At 59.2% G+C, this 18,517-nt stretch overlaps 2 protein-coding genes across 4 annotated transcripts in view; one reads left to right on the top strand and one right to left on the bottom strand.

Moving 5' to 3' along the window:
• Positions 1-4,238: 4,238 nt before the first annotated feature.
• The window catches only part of SLC5A10 (solute carrier family 5 member 10), a 55,262-nt gene continuing 40,983 nt past the window's right edge, over positions 4,239-18,517 (top strand). For 2 of the 3 annotated variants that reach the window (XM_029211650.1, XM_029211651.1), the window contains exons 1-8: positions 4,239-4,416; positions 5,363-5,434; positions 5,698-5,802; positions 6,133-6,192; positions 6,882-6,986; positions 12,800-12,905; positions 13,202-13,282; positions 14,679-14,884. In XM_029211650.1, coding sequence (XP_029067483.1) covers positions 4,303-4,416; positions 5,363-5,434; positions 5,698-5,802; positions 6,133-6,192; positions 6,882-6,986; positions 12,800-12,905; positions 13,202-13,282; positions 14,679-14,884 — 849 coding nt within the window. In that variant the 5' untranslated portion in view covers positions 4,239-4,302. Of the gene's footprint in view, positions 4,417-5,362; positions 5,435-5,697; positions 5,803-6,132; positions 6,193-6,881; positions 6,987-7,306; positions 7,449-12,799; positions 12,906-13,201; positions 13,283-14,678; positions 14,885-18,517 lie in introns of those variants that run through there. The other variant, XM_029211652.1, reaches the window with a different exon arrangement.
• Positions 14,376-18,517, bottom strand: part of FAM83G (family with sequence similarity 83 member G) — a 29,805-nt gene continuing 25,663 nt past the window's right edge. Inside the window, exon 5 of the mRNA XM_029211667.1 lies at positions 14,376-15,418. Coding sequence (XP_029067500.1) covers positions 15,023-15,418 — 396 coding nt within the window. The 3' untranslated portion in view covers positions 14,376-15,022. The remainder of the gene's footprint in view (positions 15,419-18,517) is intronic.

An 18,517-nucleotide genomic window follows, 5' to 3' on the forward strand; every position in this document is an offset into this window, starting at 1 on the left:
GCATTGACTCTGTAGATGGCTTTTGGCAGTATTGACATTTTAACAATATTAATTCTTCCAGTCTGTGAACACAAGATACCTTTCCATTTATTTGCATCTTCTTCAATTTCATCACTGTCTTACTGTTTTTAGAGTGGAGATCTTTCATCTCCTTGGTTAAGTTTATCCCCAAGCATTTTATTGGTTTTGATGCTATTGTAAGTGGGATCATTTTCCTTATTTCCTTTTCAGGTAATCTGTTGTTAGTGTATAGTAATGCTACTGACTTTTGTATGTTAATTTTGTATTCTGCAACTTTACTGAATTTGTTGACTAGATTTAACAGGGTTTTTTTGTTTGTTTTTGTTTTGTTTTGTTTTGGTGGAGTCTTTAGGATTTTTTATACATATAATGTCATCTTCAGATAGAGACAGTTTTTCTTCTTCCTTTCCAATTCTGAGGCCTGTTGTTTCTGTTTCTTGTCTGACTGCCCTGGCAAGGACTTCCAGTGCTGTGTTGCATAGGAGTGGGGAGAGGGAACACTCTTGTCTTGTTCCTGATCTTGGAGGAAAAGTTTTCAGCCTTTCACCACTGAGTATGATGTTAGCTGTGGGCTTTTCATACATGGCCTTTATTATGTTGAGGAACTTCCTTCTATACCTAATTTGTTAAGAGTTTTTATCATGAATGGATGTTGAATTTTGTCAAATGCTTATTCTGCCTCTATTGAGGGATCATATGATTTTTTTTTCATTCTTTCTATTAATGTGATTTATCACATTGATTTCCATATGTTGAACTATCCTTGCATCCCAGTATAAATCTTACCTAATCATGGTGAATGATCCTTTTAATGTGCTGCTGAGTTTGGTTTGCTAGTATTTTATTGAGAATTTTTGCATCTAAATTCATCAGGGATATTGGTTCTTTACTTGTAATGTCCTTTTCTGGCTTTGGCATCAGGGTAATGCTAGCCTTGTCATACGACCTTGAGAGTGTTCAAGCTCCTCTTTGATGTTTTTGGGAAGATTTTGAGAAGGATTGGCATTAATTCTCTAATGTTTGGCAGAATTCACTAGTGAAGCCATCTGGTCCTGGGCTTTTCTTCATTTGGAAATTTATGATTACTGACTCAATCTCATTACCAGTAATTGGTCTGTTCAGACTTTCTATCTCTTCCTGGTTCAATCTTGGTAGTTCGTATGTTTCTAAGAATTTTTCCATTTATTGTAGGTTGTTCAGTTGGTTGGCATATAATTGTTCATAGTAGCCTCTTGTCATCCTTTGTATTCCTGTTGTATCGGTTGTAATGTCTCCTTTTTCATTTAAAATTTTGTTGATATGTGTCCTCTCTTTTTTCCTGGGTTAATCTAACTAAAGTTTTCTCAATTTTTAAATTTTTTCTAAAGAACCAGCTCTTAGTTTGGTTAATCTTTTTTATTGTTTTCCTGTTCTCTAGTTCATTTATTTCTACTCTAGTCTTTGTTATTCCCTTCCTTCTGCTAACTTTGGGCTCCATTTGTTTTTTTCCTAGTTCCTTGAGTCATAGTGTTAGGTAATTTGGGGGGGATCTTTCTTGCATCTTAACTGAGGCATTTATTGCTATATAATTCCCTCTTGGAACTGCTTTTGCTGCAACCTGTAAGTTTTGGTATGTTGTGTTTCCATTTTTATCTATCTCAAGAAACTTTTTTATTTCCCCTATAATTTCTTCTTTGATCCATTGGTTGTTCAGGAGAGTGTTGCTTAATTTCCATGTATTTGTGAACTTTCCAGTTTTCTTCTTGTTATTGGTTTCTAGTTTCACACCTCTGTGGTCAGAGAAGATACTTGGTATGATTTCATTCTTCTTGAATTTGCTATGACCTCTTTTGTGGCCCAACATATAGTCTATTCTAGAAAACGTTCCATATGCACTTGAGAATATGTCTTCTGCTGTCATTAGATAGAATGTCCTGCATATGTCTGTTAGGTCTTTTGGTTTGTAGTGTTGTTCAAATCCACTGTATCCTTATGCTTCTCTGTCTGGATGATCTGTCCATTGTTAGAGTGAGGCATTAGAGTCCGCTACTGTTATTGTACTGCTGTTTATTTGAAGAAAATCTTAATAGGTGCAGGGTTCTACCTTGGTTCAGTACATCTCTGCAGGAGGCCAAGACCTCTAAAGCCTTTTAAATTCCAGAAGCCTGTTTATTTTATCCTCAAGGTAAAATGCACATAACATAAAATTCACCACTTAAACTATTTTAAAGTATACAATCCAGTGGCCCCTAGAGAGCTTCAGGATGGGGGCTGGACACCAGAAAGACCAAGGCATGATGAGAGGATTGAAACTTTCAGTCTTGAGCTAATTATTAGTGTCAGTGATCTAATCCATCATGCCTAGGTGATAACGCCTCCATAAAAACCCCACACGATGAAGGGAACACACTGTCCCAGGTTGGTGAACACACTGGTGCTAGGACTCTTCTGGACTTCACTCGATGGACCTCTTCATCTGAATCCTGTAGAAATATCCTTTATAATAATCATGAGTAATCGAGTGTTTCCCTGAGTTCTGTGAGCCATCCTAGCAAATTATCAAACCTGAAGAAGGGGCATGGGAGCTCCCAATTCACAGACGCTCAGCAGAAGCACGGGAGGCCCAGGACTTGCACCCGGCATCTGAAGTGGGAGCAGTTTTGCCGGACTGAGCCCGTAGCCTGTGGGGTCTGTGCTAACTCGCAGATAATGTCAGAATTGAGTTGAGTCACAGGACACCCAGTTGGTGTCCAGAGGGAGGGAGAATTGGTCGGAGTGGAGAAAACCCACACACATTTGGTGTCAGAAGTGGTGTTTGTAAACAGGACATAAAGGCTTCCTTCATTTCCTCCACTGCCGCCCTCTCGCTGTCCCCATCCATCAGCTCTTCTTGGCCTCCTTTCCCCAGGCCTTTTGATCAGAAGGTGGAGTGGGTGGCAGTGTTGTCTCTAAGTGGTTTATTTCCTTCCGAGACCGAGGCTGTGGAGTGGGGACCAAATACTGTTCTTTCAGCTACTGCCTCTTTAGGAGACCAGTTTCATAAATCTGGACGTTATATCCCGTTGTGTCCTTCTGACCAGTACAAAGTGATCTTTTGATTCACGATACATTTCTAGCAATGGCTTGGGAAGTAAAACCACCTGAGAGGCTAGTTTGTTGAAGGTGAGGGTAGTTGGGGAGGGGCGGTCTGAGCCTGCCTGACTTTAAGCAGTGACTTACTTTTTCTTCCCTGTCTAGTCCCGCGTGTGAGGGGATTAATCTTTAAACCCTCTGCCTCGGTTACCGAGTAACAGGCACAGTTGGTTTTGCAGGCCAGTGTGTTCCCAGTGCCAGCCGTTCACTCATTAACACTTGTGGAGGGGCTGCGTGTCCTGGTTAAACTCCAAATGTCACAAACTGAGACCCACCCGGCTGTACACACTGATTTAATTAGTGAGCAATCTGAGCAGGAAGGACCCAGTGGAACCAGAGACATCATTGCCACCAACAGGGAGCATCTGGGGTCAGATGTGGAGCTGAAGCCCAGCTCTGGCCCTCAAGTGGTCGTGCAGGGACAGGTGGCCAGCCTCCTGCCTTCGTCCCTTGACTGTGACCCGTACCACCTACTCTGAGCGCAAAAGGGGACAGTGTGCAGAAGAGCTAAGCATGGTGGCTCTCAGCCCCTGGCAGACGCTTGCTGGATACTAGGACCCAGTATCTGTGGTCCTGGGAGACCCTGGGGACCCAAGGGGATGGTCAGGATGGGATGGTTTGGCCTGATCACTGGTCTAGAAAAGGGAGCAGGAAGTTTGGTGACAGGCCTTTATTGTCCAGCGAAGGGTGTTCTAGGACCAGGACTGCCGTGGCTGGAAGTGAACAGTGTGACGCAAGTCACTATCCCAGGACCCTCTCAGTCCACTCACGGCCTGCTGGGTGCAGAAGGATGTGGCTGCCATCATGGCAGTGTCCCCAGAAGTGGGGCAACTGTCCCCAACCCTCCGTGCTTCTTATCCGAATTACATACAGGTTCAGCCACCCATTCAGTAACGACCCCTTTCTGGGACGATTCTGGTTGCCTCTGGATCCACTAGGCTCCCTTTACTTTTCCCAAGCCTCCCCCGAGTGCTCCCCACTCCCTCGATCCCCACTGGGGGTGGAGGAGATGTAGCTGCACTTTGAAGCAGCTTCCCTGCACGCGGCCACACCGTGGGCAGGAGATGGCACCGTCGGCTCGGTTTAATCATCAATTTATTTCCTGCCGGGAAGCCCTTTCTGCCCTGGTCTGGCCTCAGTCCCTCCTGCTCGAGCTGGCCCCGCTGCAGGATGGCTGCAGACAACTCTACCAGCGGTCCCCACGCCCCCGGGCCGCAGCTGAGCGTGGTCGACATCACCATCATAACCGTGTATTTTGCCCTGAACGTGGCCGTGGGCATATGGGTGAGAGGACGGTGGTGGTACCAGCTGGGGTGGGCAGTGGGGTGCGGGAACCGGCTGGCACGTCCCTGGGCATTGCATCCTCTCCCTGGAGGCCTGGTGCCTGCGGGGTCCTCCTCCCAGCCCCGGGGGAGATTTGTCGGAGACCTTGACCGAGCCCCTTTCACTCTGTGGCAGCAGCTTCTCAGTCTCTAAAGTGAGGAATAGGAAGTCTCTCTAAGGGCAGGCCGAGTGCGAGGCTCGGGGCCTTCTATGCGGCTGACACGCTGGGGGCCCGGGCACAGAACGCCGTCTTCCTGGCCTCGCCTCCGATGTCAGATGGACTCACTGGGCGAACATCGCCCTGAACGATAGAATCACAGGGGTTCTCAGCTGCACCAAACCAGCTGGGCCAGAATCCAGAGGCGGGGAGGGACGCGCAGGACCTGGGAGTCTCTGTTTTGACAACTCCGTGTCCACCAGCCTAGCCTAGTTCATAAGCCAGTTTCTCCCAGCTTTGATAGGAGAGAAGCGATTTTGGTCATCACAGGCAGCAGCGGGGCCCCTTCTATGCAGGCACTGTGCACATCACCCTAACTCTCCCACAGCCCCGGGCCAAAGGCCAGCCCCGTTTACAGGTGAACCCCGGGGCTTCAGGGGACAGGGACTTGCGCAGTGAACCCCGGGACCCTGCACAGAGGGGAGGGCCTCCTCCTGTCTACTCCTAATGCCATCAGCTGGTGAGCACTGGGGCTGTTTCCACCCTTTGGCTGTTGTGAATAACACCGCTGTGAACATTCGAGTACAGGTTTTGCTCGAGCACCTGTTTCCAGTTCTCTGTATCCTGGGAGTGGATCTGCTGGGTCCCGGGATAATCTGTGTGTCTAAGTCTTTGGGGAGCCAGCGGACTGTTTCCACAGCAGCGGCGCGAGCCACGCGAGGGCTCCAGTTTCCACCTCTGTCCTTGCAGTCCTCATGCCGGGCCAGCAGGAACACGGTGAGCGGCTACTTCCTGGCGGGCCGGGACATGACATGGGGGCCGGTGAGTACACCCTGTCTCCTCCCGCCCCTCCTTCCGGTGGGGCCGCATCTGACCTCTAGGTCAGCCCTCATCTGCATCCCTGCGGTCACTATGTGTGTCCTCCTCACCCAATGTCACCCCCCAGGCCAGCCCAAGCAGGCAGTGATGGGGCAGGCTGAGACAGGCAGGGGGTCCCCAAGCTGGGGTGCTGGAAAACGTGGCAAGGGTGGGGCTCGGAGTCGGGGTGGGCCTCTTGCTAGATCCTTTTCCTCTCTCTCCTCCAGATGGGAGCCTCCCTGTTTGCCAGCAGCGAGGGCTCGGGCCTCTTCATCGGACTGGCGGGTTCGGGCGCAGCTGGAGGCCTGGCGGTGGCAGGCTTCGAGTGGCATGTGAGCTCCTGGAAGGCGGGCCCAGGCTGTGTGGGGCCGTGGGAGGAAGCACAGCAACCTTAAGAGACGCTGGATGGGGCTGCATCAGAGCCTACCCCTCCGTGGCCAGAGGGGCAGCTCCCAGCAACCGGGGTGGCCAGCGTCCAGGCAGGCGGCGCTCCTGGGGAAGCTGGGTCTTCAGAATGCTGAAGAGCCGCGGGAAGCCGTGAGCCTTTGCCTGGCCGTCTGTTTATAGGGCTGCGGGGGCGGGGCCGCCCCAGGTTCTCATGGCAACTCAGGCCTCCAGACCCCTGGTATCTGCTGTCCTTACTCTGCCTCTGTCCCCCTCAGGCCACGTACGTGCTGCTGGCCCTGGCGTGGGTGTTCGTGCCCATCTACATCTCTTCGGAGGTGAGTCTGCTCCTGGGGCCTCAGGACAGCCTCGCCTGCGTCCGGGCCTTGGTTGGAGTGGGTGGTGGTGATGGGCAGGACCCCTGGCTTCACTCACAAGGTGAGTGAACCCACAACTCTCAGTTCTGGGTTTGTTGTTAGTCCAGCTAACATTTCCATCAGCCCACGAAGACAGGTCCCCTCGGACCTCAGCCCATGGGCCTCGTCTGTTGGTTTCTACTGTACCTGTGTGTTGCATCTGGGGGATGATGCATCTCCCCGAGCACACAGGCTGCACACCTGGGCTGTGCACTGGGCTACACACCTGGGCTGCACACCTGGGTGGCACACCCAGGGGACACTGTCCTTGACTCCACCACTCCTTCAGCCCCAGCTGGGCTGTCACTAAGTCCAGGGGATCCCCTTTCCTGGTTGTCTCAGTCTGGCACAGCCAGCTTCCCCAACCAGCCGAAGCTCACTGGATTTGTCACCACGGCCTCCAAACTCATCCTTGTGGCCCCAGGCACAGTCCCCCGAATCCATTCCTCCTGTCTCAGCCTGCCACACCCAGGCCTCAGCCCCTCAGGATGCGATCAGAGCGCTTAGCCTGGAATTCCAGGCCTGGCATTGGGAGTGTGAGAAGCTCCCGGTCCTGAACATGGGCTGTGGTCTCGCAGCACGCTTAACCCCTGCCCCCATGACCCCGCCAGATTGTCACCATGCCTGAATACATCCAGAAGCGCTATGGAGGCCAACGGATACGCATGTACTTGTCTGTCCTGTCGCTGCTGCTGTCTGTCTTCACCAAGATATCGGTGAGCTGCCCCACCCCCGGCTTCTGGCTGGAACATCCCTGCTCTGGGGTCCTCGAAGGGACCCGACATCCCTTGATCCGTCTCTGCCTTGTCTAACAGCTGGGGAAACTGAGGCCCAGAGAGGCACACTGACTCGCCCAGGGTCACACAGCTGGCCCAGCACCCTGGGGCTGGGCTCAGCAGCCGGCGAATTTGGGGTCAGAACGCAGGCCGCGTGACTCCTGCTTTGCCCAGGTTCTGGATGCGGGGTGTCAGGGGTTACGGTTAAGGGCCGGCACCGGGTGAGCCGGGACCGCCCACTAGGGGGCGCCCAGAGCCCGAGGTCTCTGGCCCGTGATGCCGTTTGGTTGTCAGTCCTCCGCTAGGCTGACCCCGCGGCGCCCCCTTTCCCTTGCGGGCCTGGCCTGGCCCCGCTGGAGGGCCAGCGTGGGGCGCGTCCTGTCCACACCCTGGGTTTCACAGGTAGGGAGACGGAGGGCGGGAGGGCGGAGAGCTGGTCCCCGGCGCGCGAGAACTCCGCGGCAGCACCAGGCCTCGGGTTCTCCCTCCCGAGTCCTCGGTGCCTGCCGGTCCCCTGAGGCCGTCCAGCCGCTCCAGCTCCGGCCCCTGCGAGGGCTCAGAGGTGGACGGCGAGTCCTGCGCGGCCTGCTTCCGGCCGAGCGAGCCCGCCCAGCCCCGAGCCTGCTTCCTCCCGCGTGAGGCCTGGCGCTTCTGAGGGCGTGGCCGGGGCTTCCTCCTCCGCGGCCCCTGCAGCCCCGGGAGCCTCGGCCGGCCAGGCCTTCACCGGAGCTGCACGTCTGCACGTCTCCTTCTGGGTGGGTTTCGGGGTGTTTAGAGAGCAGGCGCCGCCTTCTTCCCTGGACAGATCCTAAGAGTTCTCCCCTGGGGCTTCCCTCTACCGACCAGGACGGCGCCGCTGCTCTCCAGGCCCAGTTCCCACGCGGGCTCCTCCCCTCCCGACCCCGCCCCCCCCCTCCGCCCCCGTGCCGGCCGCCTCCCTGGCAGCAGGGCCTCAGTACAGGGGGACGCAGGTGTGTCACGGTGGGCGGGGGGGACAGTGCGGACCCAGAAGAGGGGTTGGCGGTGCCTGCTGGGGTTGCGTTGGTTGGGGTCTAGTGGAGAAGGGGGTATGCATGGCATGGGGGGTGCAAACGCCAAGGAGAGAGGTGCACGGCGTAGGGCGCGTCTGGGGTGGTCCCGTCCGGAGGCCCAGACTGCAGGGGTCAGGCGCCTCGGGAGCAGAGGAGGAGCTGGGAGGGAGGTGACCGGGAGCGGTGGCAGCTGAGGCGGACCAGCCATCACACGAGCCAGACCTGAGGGCCGCAGCTGGCTCTTGGGTGGCAGTTCCCGCCCTGGCCCAGGGGGCTCTGTCAGAGATGAGTGAGGAGTGTCCAAGGGGCCCTGGAGGCTTTGAGCAGAGGTGACACGGTCAGGTCTGTGTTAGTGCCACCGGCACCCCCAGAGGATGGACTGGAGGGGACAGGGGCGAGAGGCGGGGGGCCGGGGGCAGTCTGGTGAGGCCAACCCCTGGTCGAAGGGGTTTCTTCTCCGCCCACCCCCCTGTTCGTCCTACTGGTGGCTCTGAGGCAGAGCTCACACCTCACACTCATAGCTTGGGCAGGACGTCCAGAATGTCGGGGTTGGGGGCCAAAGTGGGGGAATGCTTAGAGGCCACCTCGTGTGCAGCCCTGTTTACAGACAAGACGATTGAGACCTAGGGAGTGGGCACCACCTGCTCAAGGTCACCACTTGCTGAATCGGGCAGAGACAACCGTTAGAGCCCAGTGGGCCCGACCACTGCCGTGTGGTACTGAAGGAGCCAGGACGTGGCACTTCAGACTCCACTTTGTGATGGGATGACTCAGTTTGCCCACCTATAAAGTGGGGAACCTCAAGGCTGGGGCTGCCTGGATGAAGCGGACAGGGAAGCAGGAGGAATGCGGATTGCCGGGCTGGGTCTGGGAGGGACTGGGGCCCCCCAGCTCATGTTTTGGGCTGAAGCTGTTTGCAGTGTGTGTGCCCAGCCGGCCCCCAGAGGCCCTGACCTCACTGGGTGGAGCCCCAAGAACGCCCCCACATGTCTGCATGCCCAGGACCCTCACCAGCTGCAGCCTGTCCAGAGACCACAGGGCCCGCCTGCTGCCAGCCCCCATGTGGGGACAGTGGTCTGCAGAGAGAGCAAGCCATGGGTGGCAGGGGGCCTCACACGGGCTTGGGGGGAACCGAGCTCCATCACCGTGTGCTCTGGGAAATAGAGAAACCCGGCCTGCCACCCCAGGCCACTCAGGGTAAAGGCCAACCATGGCCAGCAAGACCCTCACCTCTCCTGCTTCTCCCGACGCAAACATCACTCCAGCTACACCGAGCACACCCGAGGCATGACCCTGCCACAGGGCCTTTGCACCTGCTGTGCCCTCTGGCTGGAACCTCTTCCCCTGGATATCCATGTGGCTCACGCCCCTGCCTCTCAGGTCTTTCACAGCTCACCCTCTCAGCGAGGCCCTCGGCTGCCCCGCAGGTGCAGACCTGCGCCCCCTGTCTTTCACACACGTGCTACCTTCTTAAGCCGAATGATTTCATTAGAATGGCCACAGTCTGCCAATCCCATTTTTTCTCTGTTCATTGGTGTATCCCCAGTGGTACTAGGTGCCCAGCACACGTCATGGGACTGAATGGAATCATCTATGTCAGGCTTGGCTGGGTTTTCCGTGAGGGGCCAGATAGAAAGTATGCTCAGTTTTGCATGCCACTTACACACCACTCAAGTTTGCTGTTGGCGTTTGAAAGACACACCAGTGCGCCTGATGGGATCAAGCCTGTGGGCTGTAGTGTGCCAGCCCCTGGTCTATGCAAACGTGCCTGTTTATTGAGCACCTACTGTGTGCCAGGCCCTGGGTGGGCACCCATGATGAACCCATTTCTCGTTCTCAAGGACCTTTCCTTCCAGGCAGATAAGTCAACAGAGCAGTGCATCCACACTGAGTGGTACAAGGGTGATCAATGCAGCAAATGCAGGGCTGAAATCTGGACGGAAGAGAAGGAGCAAGGGACAGGCTTGCTTTGGAGACAGTGGTCCAGCCGCTGAGGGAAGCCGATGGGGCTGGGGAGAGGGTGCGTGCAGGGCCTCTGGGCCGGGAGGTGGGTTTCATTCTGCGTGAGTGGAGATGCAGAGACCTCGGCGCGCCCTCTGAACAAGCCGAGTGCAGGAGGGGCCAGCGAGGGGATTCCAAAGGGATGGGGCCCAGGGTGGGGACAGTGGAGGTGGGCAGGAGTACTTTGGGAATCAACAGCCGTGGCCAGTGGGTTGGGTGCAGGGAGTGTGGCAAAGGTGAGACGTGTCCAGAACACTGAAGGGACAGTGACGGCCTCTGTGGAGATGGGCGAGGTTGGGGGTCGGGGACACAGGATGATTTAGGGTAAACTCGTGGTAAATGTTGGTGCAGGGACCTGCCCAGCTTCTCTGCTACCCACAAAGGGAGGGGGCAGTAGGGTCCCATGCAGGAAGGTGGCCAGGACAGGGCAGGGCCCAGCCAGGGGGCACGTACCTGTGGGGAACTCGGGGTGCTGAGAAGCTGTGACGAGCCAGCGGATCAGCCCTAGCCTGCAGGTCAGCTCAGCCCAGCTCCCTCCCATGTCCGGGGCTCATGGCCCCTGCAAGCCCGTGGGATGGTGCAGGAAGGGGGGGTCAACCCTCTCAGGGGCCCCGAGGGTCATCCCTAAAGCCCGCAGCCCTGCTCACAACCGTGCAGCTTTGGGCCAGTTGCTTCGTGCCTCTGCGCCCGTGCCCCGCTCTGTGGAGTGGAGCGGCTCCCTCAGGGGTCCCACCTGCGCCTCCGCGGCCTGCCCTGCGCAGGGCCTGCAGAGGCCAGAAGGGCCAGAGGGGGCCGAGCACAAGTGCCTGTGTTTCTCCACATCTGCACTCACACTTTACCCAGAGGCTCAGGAGGTAAGGCGACGTGCTCACCAGGGACACAGACCCAGGTCCGAGCGGGGCTCTTAGCTTCTAGCAGGCTGCAGCTCAGCTGGGGCCCCAGGAGAGGGAGCTCCGTCGGCAGAAGGAGAGGTCAGATCTGCCCGGAGGTCGTCTGAGCCTCCTCGCGGGGTCTCCTTTAGAGCCGGCAGGCAACCGCACATTTGCTGGCCTCCAGTGGCAGCTGCGTAGGGTCCCCAGGGGGGATGGCGGCTAAAGTCCCACCTCCACACCTGTGCCTGTGCTGTTCCCGCTGCCCGCGCATCACTCTTCAGATCTGCTGCCCTGGAAGGAAGTCACTGAGCAGTAGAGCAGTCGGGGAGCAGGGCGTCGGGGCAGGCTGAGTCCTGAGCGATGAGATGCAGAGATGGGAGGTCCCAGGGCAGAGGGACTTGGGCGGGCCAAGGCCTGGAGGCAGCAAAGTGCCTGGCGTGGAATGTCGGCGTGACCAGACTTACCTGGGCTTAAAGGGATGCGTGGCCAGAGCCTGGAGGCTGGGCGCACAGGCCAGGGCTGTCCTCTGAGACAGATGGGGTCCAGGGAGTGGTCTTGAGCAGTGGCTGGAGGACAGCCAGGTGGGAGGAGGGGCTGCTACTTTCTAGAGCCCCCCTGCTCCGTCGCCGGTCCCCTCCATCTCTGATACCTGCCAGAGCCTCGCCTTGAAGAGGCCGCTTGCCCTCCATGGGCCTCAGTTTGTCCCTGGTCTGACGGGGCAGGGGGCTTGGAGAGTCCTTCCTGCTCTGATATCCAGCAGCTCTGGGCTTCTGAGCTTGGGCTGGAGGTGGACACACAGACTCGCAGCCGGGGGGTGAGGGGCCGCCGACTCCCGAGAACACCTTGTCTGAGTGCCCACGTTGGCAGCTGCCCTCTCCAGGAGAGGGGAGGGGAGGAGCCTGGGGGAAGCAGGGGTTCCACAGGCCTGACTCCGAGCGGGGCTGCAGCTCCTAGCTCGGCTGGTGCCCCAGGCCTCAGGCAGACTATCCCCCACTCGGCAAGCTCAGCTAACCCGCGGGTTTGCCCAGCTCTCTGAGGAGCCTCTTGGCCCCAAAGGCTGTATTTTGGGTTATCTCCCTGCCATTAAGCAAGCCCAGAATGGCAGTTTCGGAAACTTGCGGCGGGGAGGGACCCTGGCACAGCCCTAGGTCCCGCAGGATCGGGTCCTCCCTCCTTCCCTGGGCACCCACTGCGCAGTGGGGAGGGGCGGGCAGTTGTGGTCCGTAAGGCCCATTCCAGTGCTGAGGCTAGAAGACTCGCCCCAGGGCTTCAACTCTTGCCTCTATGCTGCCCCAGGGCCTGGGATGGCAGGACTGTGTCCAGTTCGGCCCTAGGAAGCAGGCTCGGCCTGAGCCGTGGTCCTGGCTTCAGTGTCAACCCCATGGTGGGTCAATAAGCAAGACGGCCCCTCTGTTCCCCCAGCCGACCCCTGGCACATATCTGGTTTCTTCTTGGGGTGCCCTGCTTAACAGGGAGCAGAGAACAGGGACACAGGGACCCAGACAGACGTGGGTCTGGAGGTGGAGGCTCACTCGTCTTCTTGGACCCCCCGCCTCCAGGAAGCCCTCCCGGACTCCCTTTTCCATCCCCAGGCAGGGGCCAGACTGAACAGCAACACCGCTCCCTGGTGGGCAGAGGCCACTCAGGACTTTATTAACATCAGCAACGTCCCCTGCACACTGCTTGTCCACAGCCAGGACTTCCTCCCCTTCAGAACAGTCCCTGGAAGGTGGGGGGGGGGGTCTCCCCTTCTTCCTCTACGGGGCATCAAGGCCACACGTCGGGTGTGTGGCGCTCCGGGTCCTGTGGTTACCTCGGGCCCCTGCACACACCCCTTTCCCGTCCCCAGATCGACCTGTACGCGGGGGCCCTCTTCGTGCACATCTGCCTGGGCTGGAACTTCTACCTGTCCACCATCCTCATGCTCGCCGTCACGGCCCTGTACACCATCGCAGGTACGGCGCCTGCGGGTGGCAGGTGTGGCCCGTGGACACGCACGGGAACCCGAGCGGTTGGTGGGGGGCAGGGGGCCGCCCCCTCCCACAGCCTGGGACCTGGCCAGTTCGTGTCAGGCACCTGGGCTTCTGCAGCTGGCTCCGCTGGCCTGGCTGCGGCGTCCACAGCTCACCCACCCGTGCAAGGGCAGGGGACGTCGATGTGGAACAGCTATCCCTCCCGGAGCTCTGCTCACCTCCCTTTCCCTCCCCCGTCGAGGCCAGGGCCCCTCCAGCTCTCTCGTCTCCACCCACAGGGGGCCTGGCCGCTGTGATCTACACAGATGCCCTGCAAACGCTCATCATGGTGGTGGGAGCCGTGATCTTGACGGTCAAAGGTGAGAGGCCATGGGGGCTGTCACAGCAGCGAGCCCTTTGGGGTCTGGGTGCCGCCCTGTCAGGGCCCCGGTGTCCGCACTAGGGGTGGGTGGCCTCACGAGGTCAAGCCACGAGGCAGTCAGCCCCCCACCGGCCTCCCCTGGGTGACGGAGGCCTGCTCCCCTCCCACCCCTGCTGCCCAGCAGCACTTCTGTCACCAGCTCCAGGCCGTATGGCATCTGGCTGCGGACCTGACTCAGGAGGCAGGGCTGTCCGCACCCACGCGGGCTCGGGGCTCAATGGGAGCAGGGCTGCGGGTGGGTGACCACAGACCTGCCTGGACATCTGCCCCCATTGTTTCAAGGCATGTCCAAGATCTCAAGAAGCCAGCGGGACAAAGGCAAGGCGGAGAGAAGGGGGGTTTGGATCTCCTGGTCTGGGAACAGGGAGGAAGCTCGGGGTGGGGGCTGCCCCAGAGGTAGTGAGATCCCCATCCCGGGAAGTATGCAAGCAGAGCCAGGAGGATCCCACGGAGAGCAAACAGTCTCTTCCAGACTCAGACTCTAGGACCCTGTGGCTGGACAGTTTCCGACCCGTGTCTAGTGTTCGTCCGTTCTCTCTGAGCGCTCACCCTGGCCTGGCCTGGGCTACAGGTGGCACTGATGCCGGGAGCCCAGAGTCCGGACAGCGGGCCGCCTGCTGGGGAAGGCGGGGGAGTGGGACCTGTGGCTGCCCAGCCTCCTCACAGACCAGGGGCCTGTGTACCCGGAGCCCACTGCGGGAGAGGCCCCAGGCAGCCAGGCCTGGTCTGGATCGGGGCGGGGGAGTGACCACAGACAAAGCAAAAGCCACAGGTGGGCCCAGACCCCGAGGCAGACAGGAGCAGTGAGGGGGTGAACGTGGTTGGCTTGTGCCGGCCGGCTGGCGGTGTAACCTTGGTGGCGCCCCTGCCCCTCTGGGGACTCTGTGTCCCTTCTCAGTGCCACATCCCCCAGCCATACTCAGCTCTGCCGAAGTCATGTCCTTTGGAAGCCCCTGGGTCAGAACGTTAGCCCTTCAGATTCCTCAGGAAGGTCCTCAAACGCCAAGAAAAGACACGTTTGCTTCCTTGGGTCGACAGCCTGGCAGAGAGCTCCTCGACTGAGGCTGGTGGGCATCCGGAGGCCGGCAGGACACTGGGGTGCCCTCGTGTGGAATGCTCATTTAATATTATCATTTTAAATACAAATAAAATAGTCCTTTGAATTCACCTTTTTTAAAACCCTCTACCTCCATACCTTTCCAGACACTGGAAAAGGTGAAGTGGGAAAAAGTTGAGTTTGATGCATCAAGAAGTTACTCGTGAGATGAGGGCAGTGGGGCTGGGAGTCACGGCCACCAGCCACCAACCGTGCCTGTCGCGCCCGCCCCCTCCAGCTTTTGAGCAGATCGGCGGGTATGATCAGCTGGCGTCAGCCTACGCCCGGGCCGTCCCATCCAGGATCATCTCCAACACCACCTGCCACATGCCGCGGGCAGACGCCATGCACATGTTCCGAGACCCCTACACGGGGGACCTCCCGTGGACCGGGATGACCTTCGGCCTGACCGTCATGGCCACCTGGTACTGGTGCACCGACCAGGTGAGGTCACCGCCCTCCCTACCTTCCTGCATTCCAGGGTGGCTCTGGAGGTCAGGGTGGCCAGGGAACACCTGCACGGTGAGCCCGGGCTGGGGTGGAAGCCGTGGATGGCGTGGCTTCAGGCCCGGGCACAAGGTGTTAGGGGTCCTCGCAGTCCCGGGGGGCCTGGGCCTGCCGTTTAGAGTCGGATGAAGCCCACTGGCCGCCACCCATCTTGGCCTTCAGGTGCTTCAACTGGGACAGTTTGGAGTACGGGATTCCGAGGGGGCTGGAATGCTCCTCGGCGGCCCTGCCGTCGGCCTGGGGGCTGGCGTTTCGGGCCAGTCTTGGGGTCCCAGGACCCGGCAGCTCACAGGGCCCTGGGCCACCCTTGGCCTGCCAGTGCTGGGGAGCTGCCACAGCCGGGCCCACTTTCCTGCCAGAGCTCTGGGCGCCATTGGCGGCGGGGCGGTACCGCGGGGGTCCCAGGGTCCTCGACGGCTGCGGGAAGGCATCTTTATCCCTAGGGACTTGGTAGTGGTGGAACCGCTGGCCCTGGGAGAGAGAGAGCAGAGTGAGTGAGACCCAGGGGCTGGGGCAGCTCTGCCCCTTCCTGAGGGGCCCTTGCCAGGCAGGCTGCAGACGGCACACCTGGGTTTGCTTCCTGGCCTTGCCACTCACCAACTGGTGATCCTAGACAAGTGTCTTCCAGCCCCCCGTGCCTCGGTTTCCCCACGTGTCCCGGGGAACGGTCCGCCTGCGAGGTCGCACTAAGGCCAGCGCCTACTCTTCCCCATGCCCCGCCCCCCTCCTCCACATTCTCTGTAAGAGGGACGGACAGGGATGCCAGAGACAGTGCCTCCCCCTGCGCCCGCGTGTCTGGTGAGTGTGGCGGCTAGGTCTTCCTCCGGAGTCTGACTCTAGGCCTTCCCAAGTTGGGCACGTACCAGGTGGCACCAGGCGGCCCTGCTCCCTCTCTGGGCAGAAGCAGACGATGCCCCCGCCCTGCCTGCCTCGAGGGCCACGGGTAGCTCCAGGTGGCACTTGGGCGGGAAGGGGCCTCGTGAGCACCAGAGCCTCGGCGGGCACGGGCCTGATGACAGTCCTCGCCTCTGGACCCATGGCCTCGGGGGCCCCACCCAGGAGTGAGGCAGCCAGCCCGAGAGTCGACCCAGCCAGTCACTGTGGGGTGAATGGGGGCAGCTTCCCTGCGAGGCAGGCCTGGCGGCCCCATCCACAGGCCAGAACACTGAGGCCCAGGGTGGAGTGCCTGCCCAGCGAGGAGCGCTCTGCATCTCCCGAGCACAGGTGTTTTGTGTGCTCGCTGGGAGACCCTGCCTGGGCTGTGACGGCGGGAGGCAATCTATGTTGGGAGGGTCCAGGAACCCTGGGAGGCTGGGCCTCAGTTTTCCCATCTGTGACATGGTGCCGGAGAGTCCCTTGTAGGCTGCGCCCACCACAGGTGTCTGCCTAGCACCCCTGGGAGGCCTGGGGGCCGCCGGCCTGGGTGAGCGAGGGGCTGGTTGAAAGGCCGGCGGTGGAGGGCGTGCGGGGAAGTGTCTGGACTGCCCTGTGGGCCAGCTGGGGCCCCTCTGCCCCAGGGCACCTCTCGCTCCCTCCGCACTGAGCATGGCCTGGCGTGGCATTGGCGTCTCTGGGTGGGGCAGCATTCAGGAGATTTTCCCATGAAGGCCAGGTGAGTGGCCTGGAGGTCAGGGCTGGACTGGGCTTCCCTCCTGGATAAGAAGGTCACACAAGGAGGCAGCTGACCCCAAGGTGGTCCAGAGTGCCACCGGCACTGGGGGCCCGCGCCTGGCCTCAGCCTTCCCCCCCACCATCGTCCTGCTCAGGCTGGGTCTGCCTGGGCGACTGCTGGGCCTTGGACCAGAACCCCCGCCACGCAGGTACCGACCTACTGGGTCCTGGGGGCTTGGCAGGACTCTATTCAGCCCCCGGGACACCCACGGTGTGGTCAGCGGCAGGCGGCAGCTCTGTGTGCTGGGGCCACGGGCGCTTTTTGTTTTCTTTAGGCTTCTTAGTGTCTCCCAGCTCAGCCACAGTGCGTAGGTGACATCAGAGCCCAACAAATCCAATAAAACAGGAGGCAGAGGCCCGGTGGGCAGAGAGCTGCCACACCCCTCCCTGACCTCAGCCGCTCAGTCAGTACCCCCAGGAGGCGCACAGACCAGAGGGTCCTTGGGGCCTGCCCGCTCCCGTGGTGCCGGCGCTCCTCTCGTCACCTGCCGCGGCTGCAGTTTCAGACGGGCTGTCTTTCAGGCAGCAGCTGGGTCAGTCCTCATGGCGGCCACCACTTTTCAGGCTCCTGCGCAGGTCAGGCGCAGTGTCAAGTGCATGGGCCCCGTCACCTCGTTTCTCCCCGTGTTCCCGTGGGCTCTCTTGTCCCCATCTCACAGCCAAGGGGTCCAAATGCTCCTGGGTGGCACAGGGCCGTAGCTGACCCCGAGGTGGCCCTGATGAACGCCTAAACTTGGTGACTTGCAGCTGGCCACCCGGGCACGGGCTTGGCCGTCCACACGCGGCCTCATCCAGGATTTGCAGCAACCCTGCGGGTCGGGGGTCATGTCACATCTTGCAGGCGAGGACAGAGCGGTTCGGGGAGGTCCAGTGGCCGGGCCGGGAGAGGGAGCTGGCCTCCGGCAGGGCCTGTGCAGAGAGGCACTGGGACGATGCTGCCGGGGAGGCCCCGGCCTTGCCTGCTGGGGCACCGAGCCTCAGCTTCTCCAGCTGCAGAATGGGGCGACCATGGCTGTCCCGCCCACCTCCCGGGGCTGGCCACCAAGAGCACGGAGCAAAATAAGGGAAGACACGCAGGAATTTAGGGAAACTCTTCTCTCCCGTGGGGAGCCCGGCCCTGGGCTCTTGTAATCACAGGACATCACAGGGGAAGGGTCTACAGAGAAGCACGTCTGACCCCCTCACTGTCTAGACGGGGAGACTGAGGCCCAAAGCGAGGAAAGGACTTAGGCACGTCACAGGAGCTGGCGGAGAGGCAGGATTGGAATCAGCTTGCCCTGCAGACCCCGCGCCGCCAGCCCGGGCACCCTGTCAATTTTTTTTTTTTTTATTAAGAAAAGCAAAGGCAGTTTATTTTGAGCTACAGCAAACGGGAGGCAGCTTCCGTCCCTCACATTTGGCGGAGGCTGAAAGGCAGGCAGATGAGCCAGGGAGCTCTGCAGAGGTCCTGATGGGAGACCCTGATGGGAGGCCGCGGCCTGGGGACACGGGAGGTGGGGCGACCGTGTGATTGGCGGGGGTAGGAAGCGAGTAGGGGACAAAAGTTAAGAGATGCTGTCAGTTACTGATTAGGTCCTGGCCACCTGGGGCTAACTGTTAGAGCAGTCATTGTGCAGCCTCCTCAGTGGTTACTGGAGATAACCGTCGGCCTTCCTGCGTGGCTCTGAGAGCTGTTTATTGTACGTAACGGGGTGGCTTCCCGGGCAGGTCAGAGTTCTTTTTTTTTTTTTCCCCTGGGCTGCATCACGGGGCTTGTGGGATCTTAGTTCCCCGACCAGGGATTGAACCCACGCCCTCGGCAGGGAAAGCACAGAGTCCTAACCACTGGACTGCCAGGGAAGTCCCAGGGTTCTATTTTTAGACGCGGTCCAGCCAACATCCAAGTGCTATTCAGCCTCT

The sequence above is a fragment of the Monodon monoceros genome, unplaced genomic scaffold (assembly GCF_005190385.1).
Source record: "Monodon monoceros isolate NGI ecotype Baffin Bay Population unplaced genomic scaffold, NGI_Narwhal_1 Super_Scaffold_9, whole genome shotgun sequence".
Taxonomy (NCBI): domain Eukaryota; kingdom Metazoa; phylum Chordata; class Mammalia; order Artiodactyla; family Monodontidae; genus Monodon; species Monodon monoceros.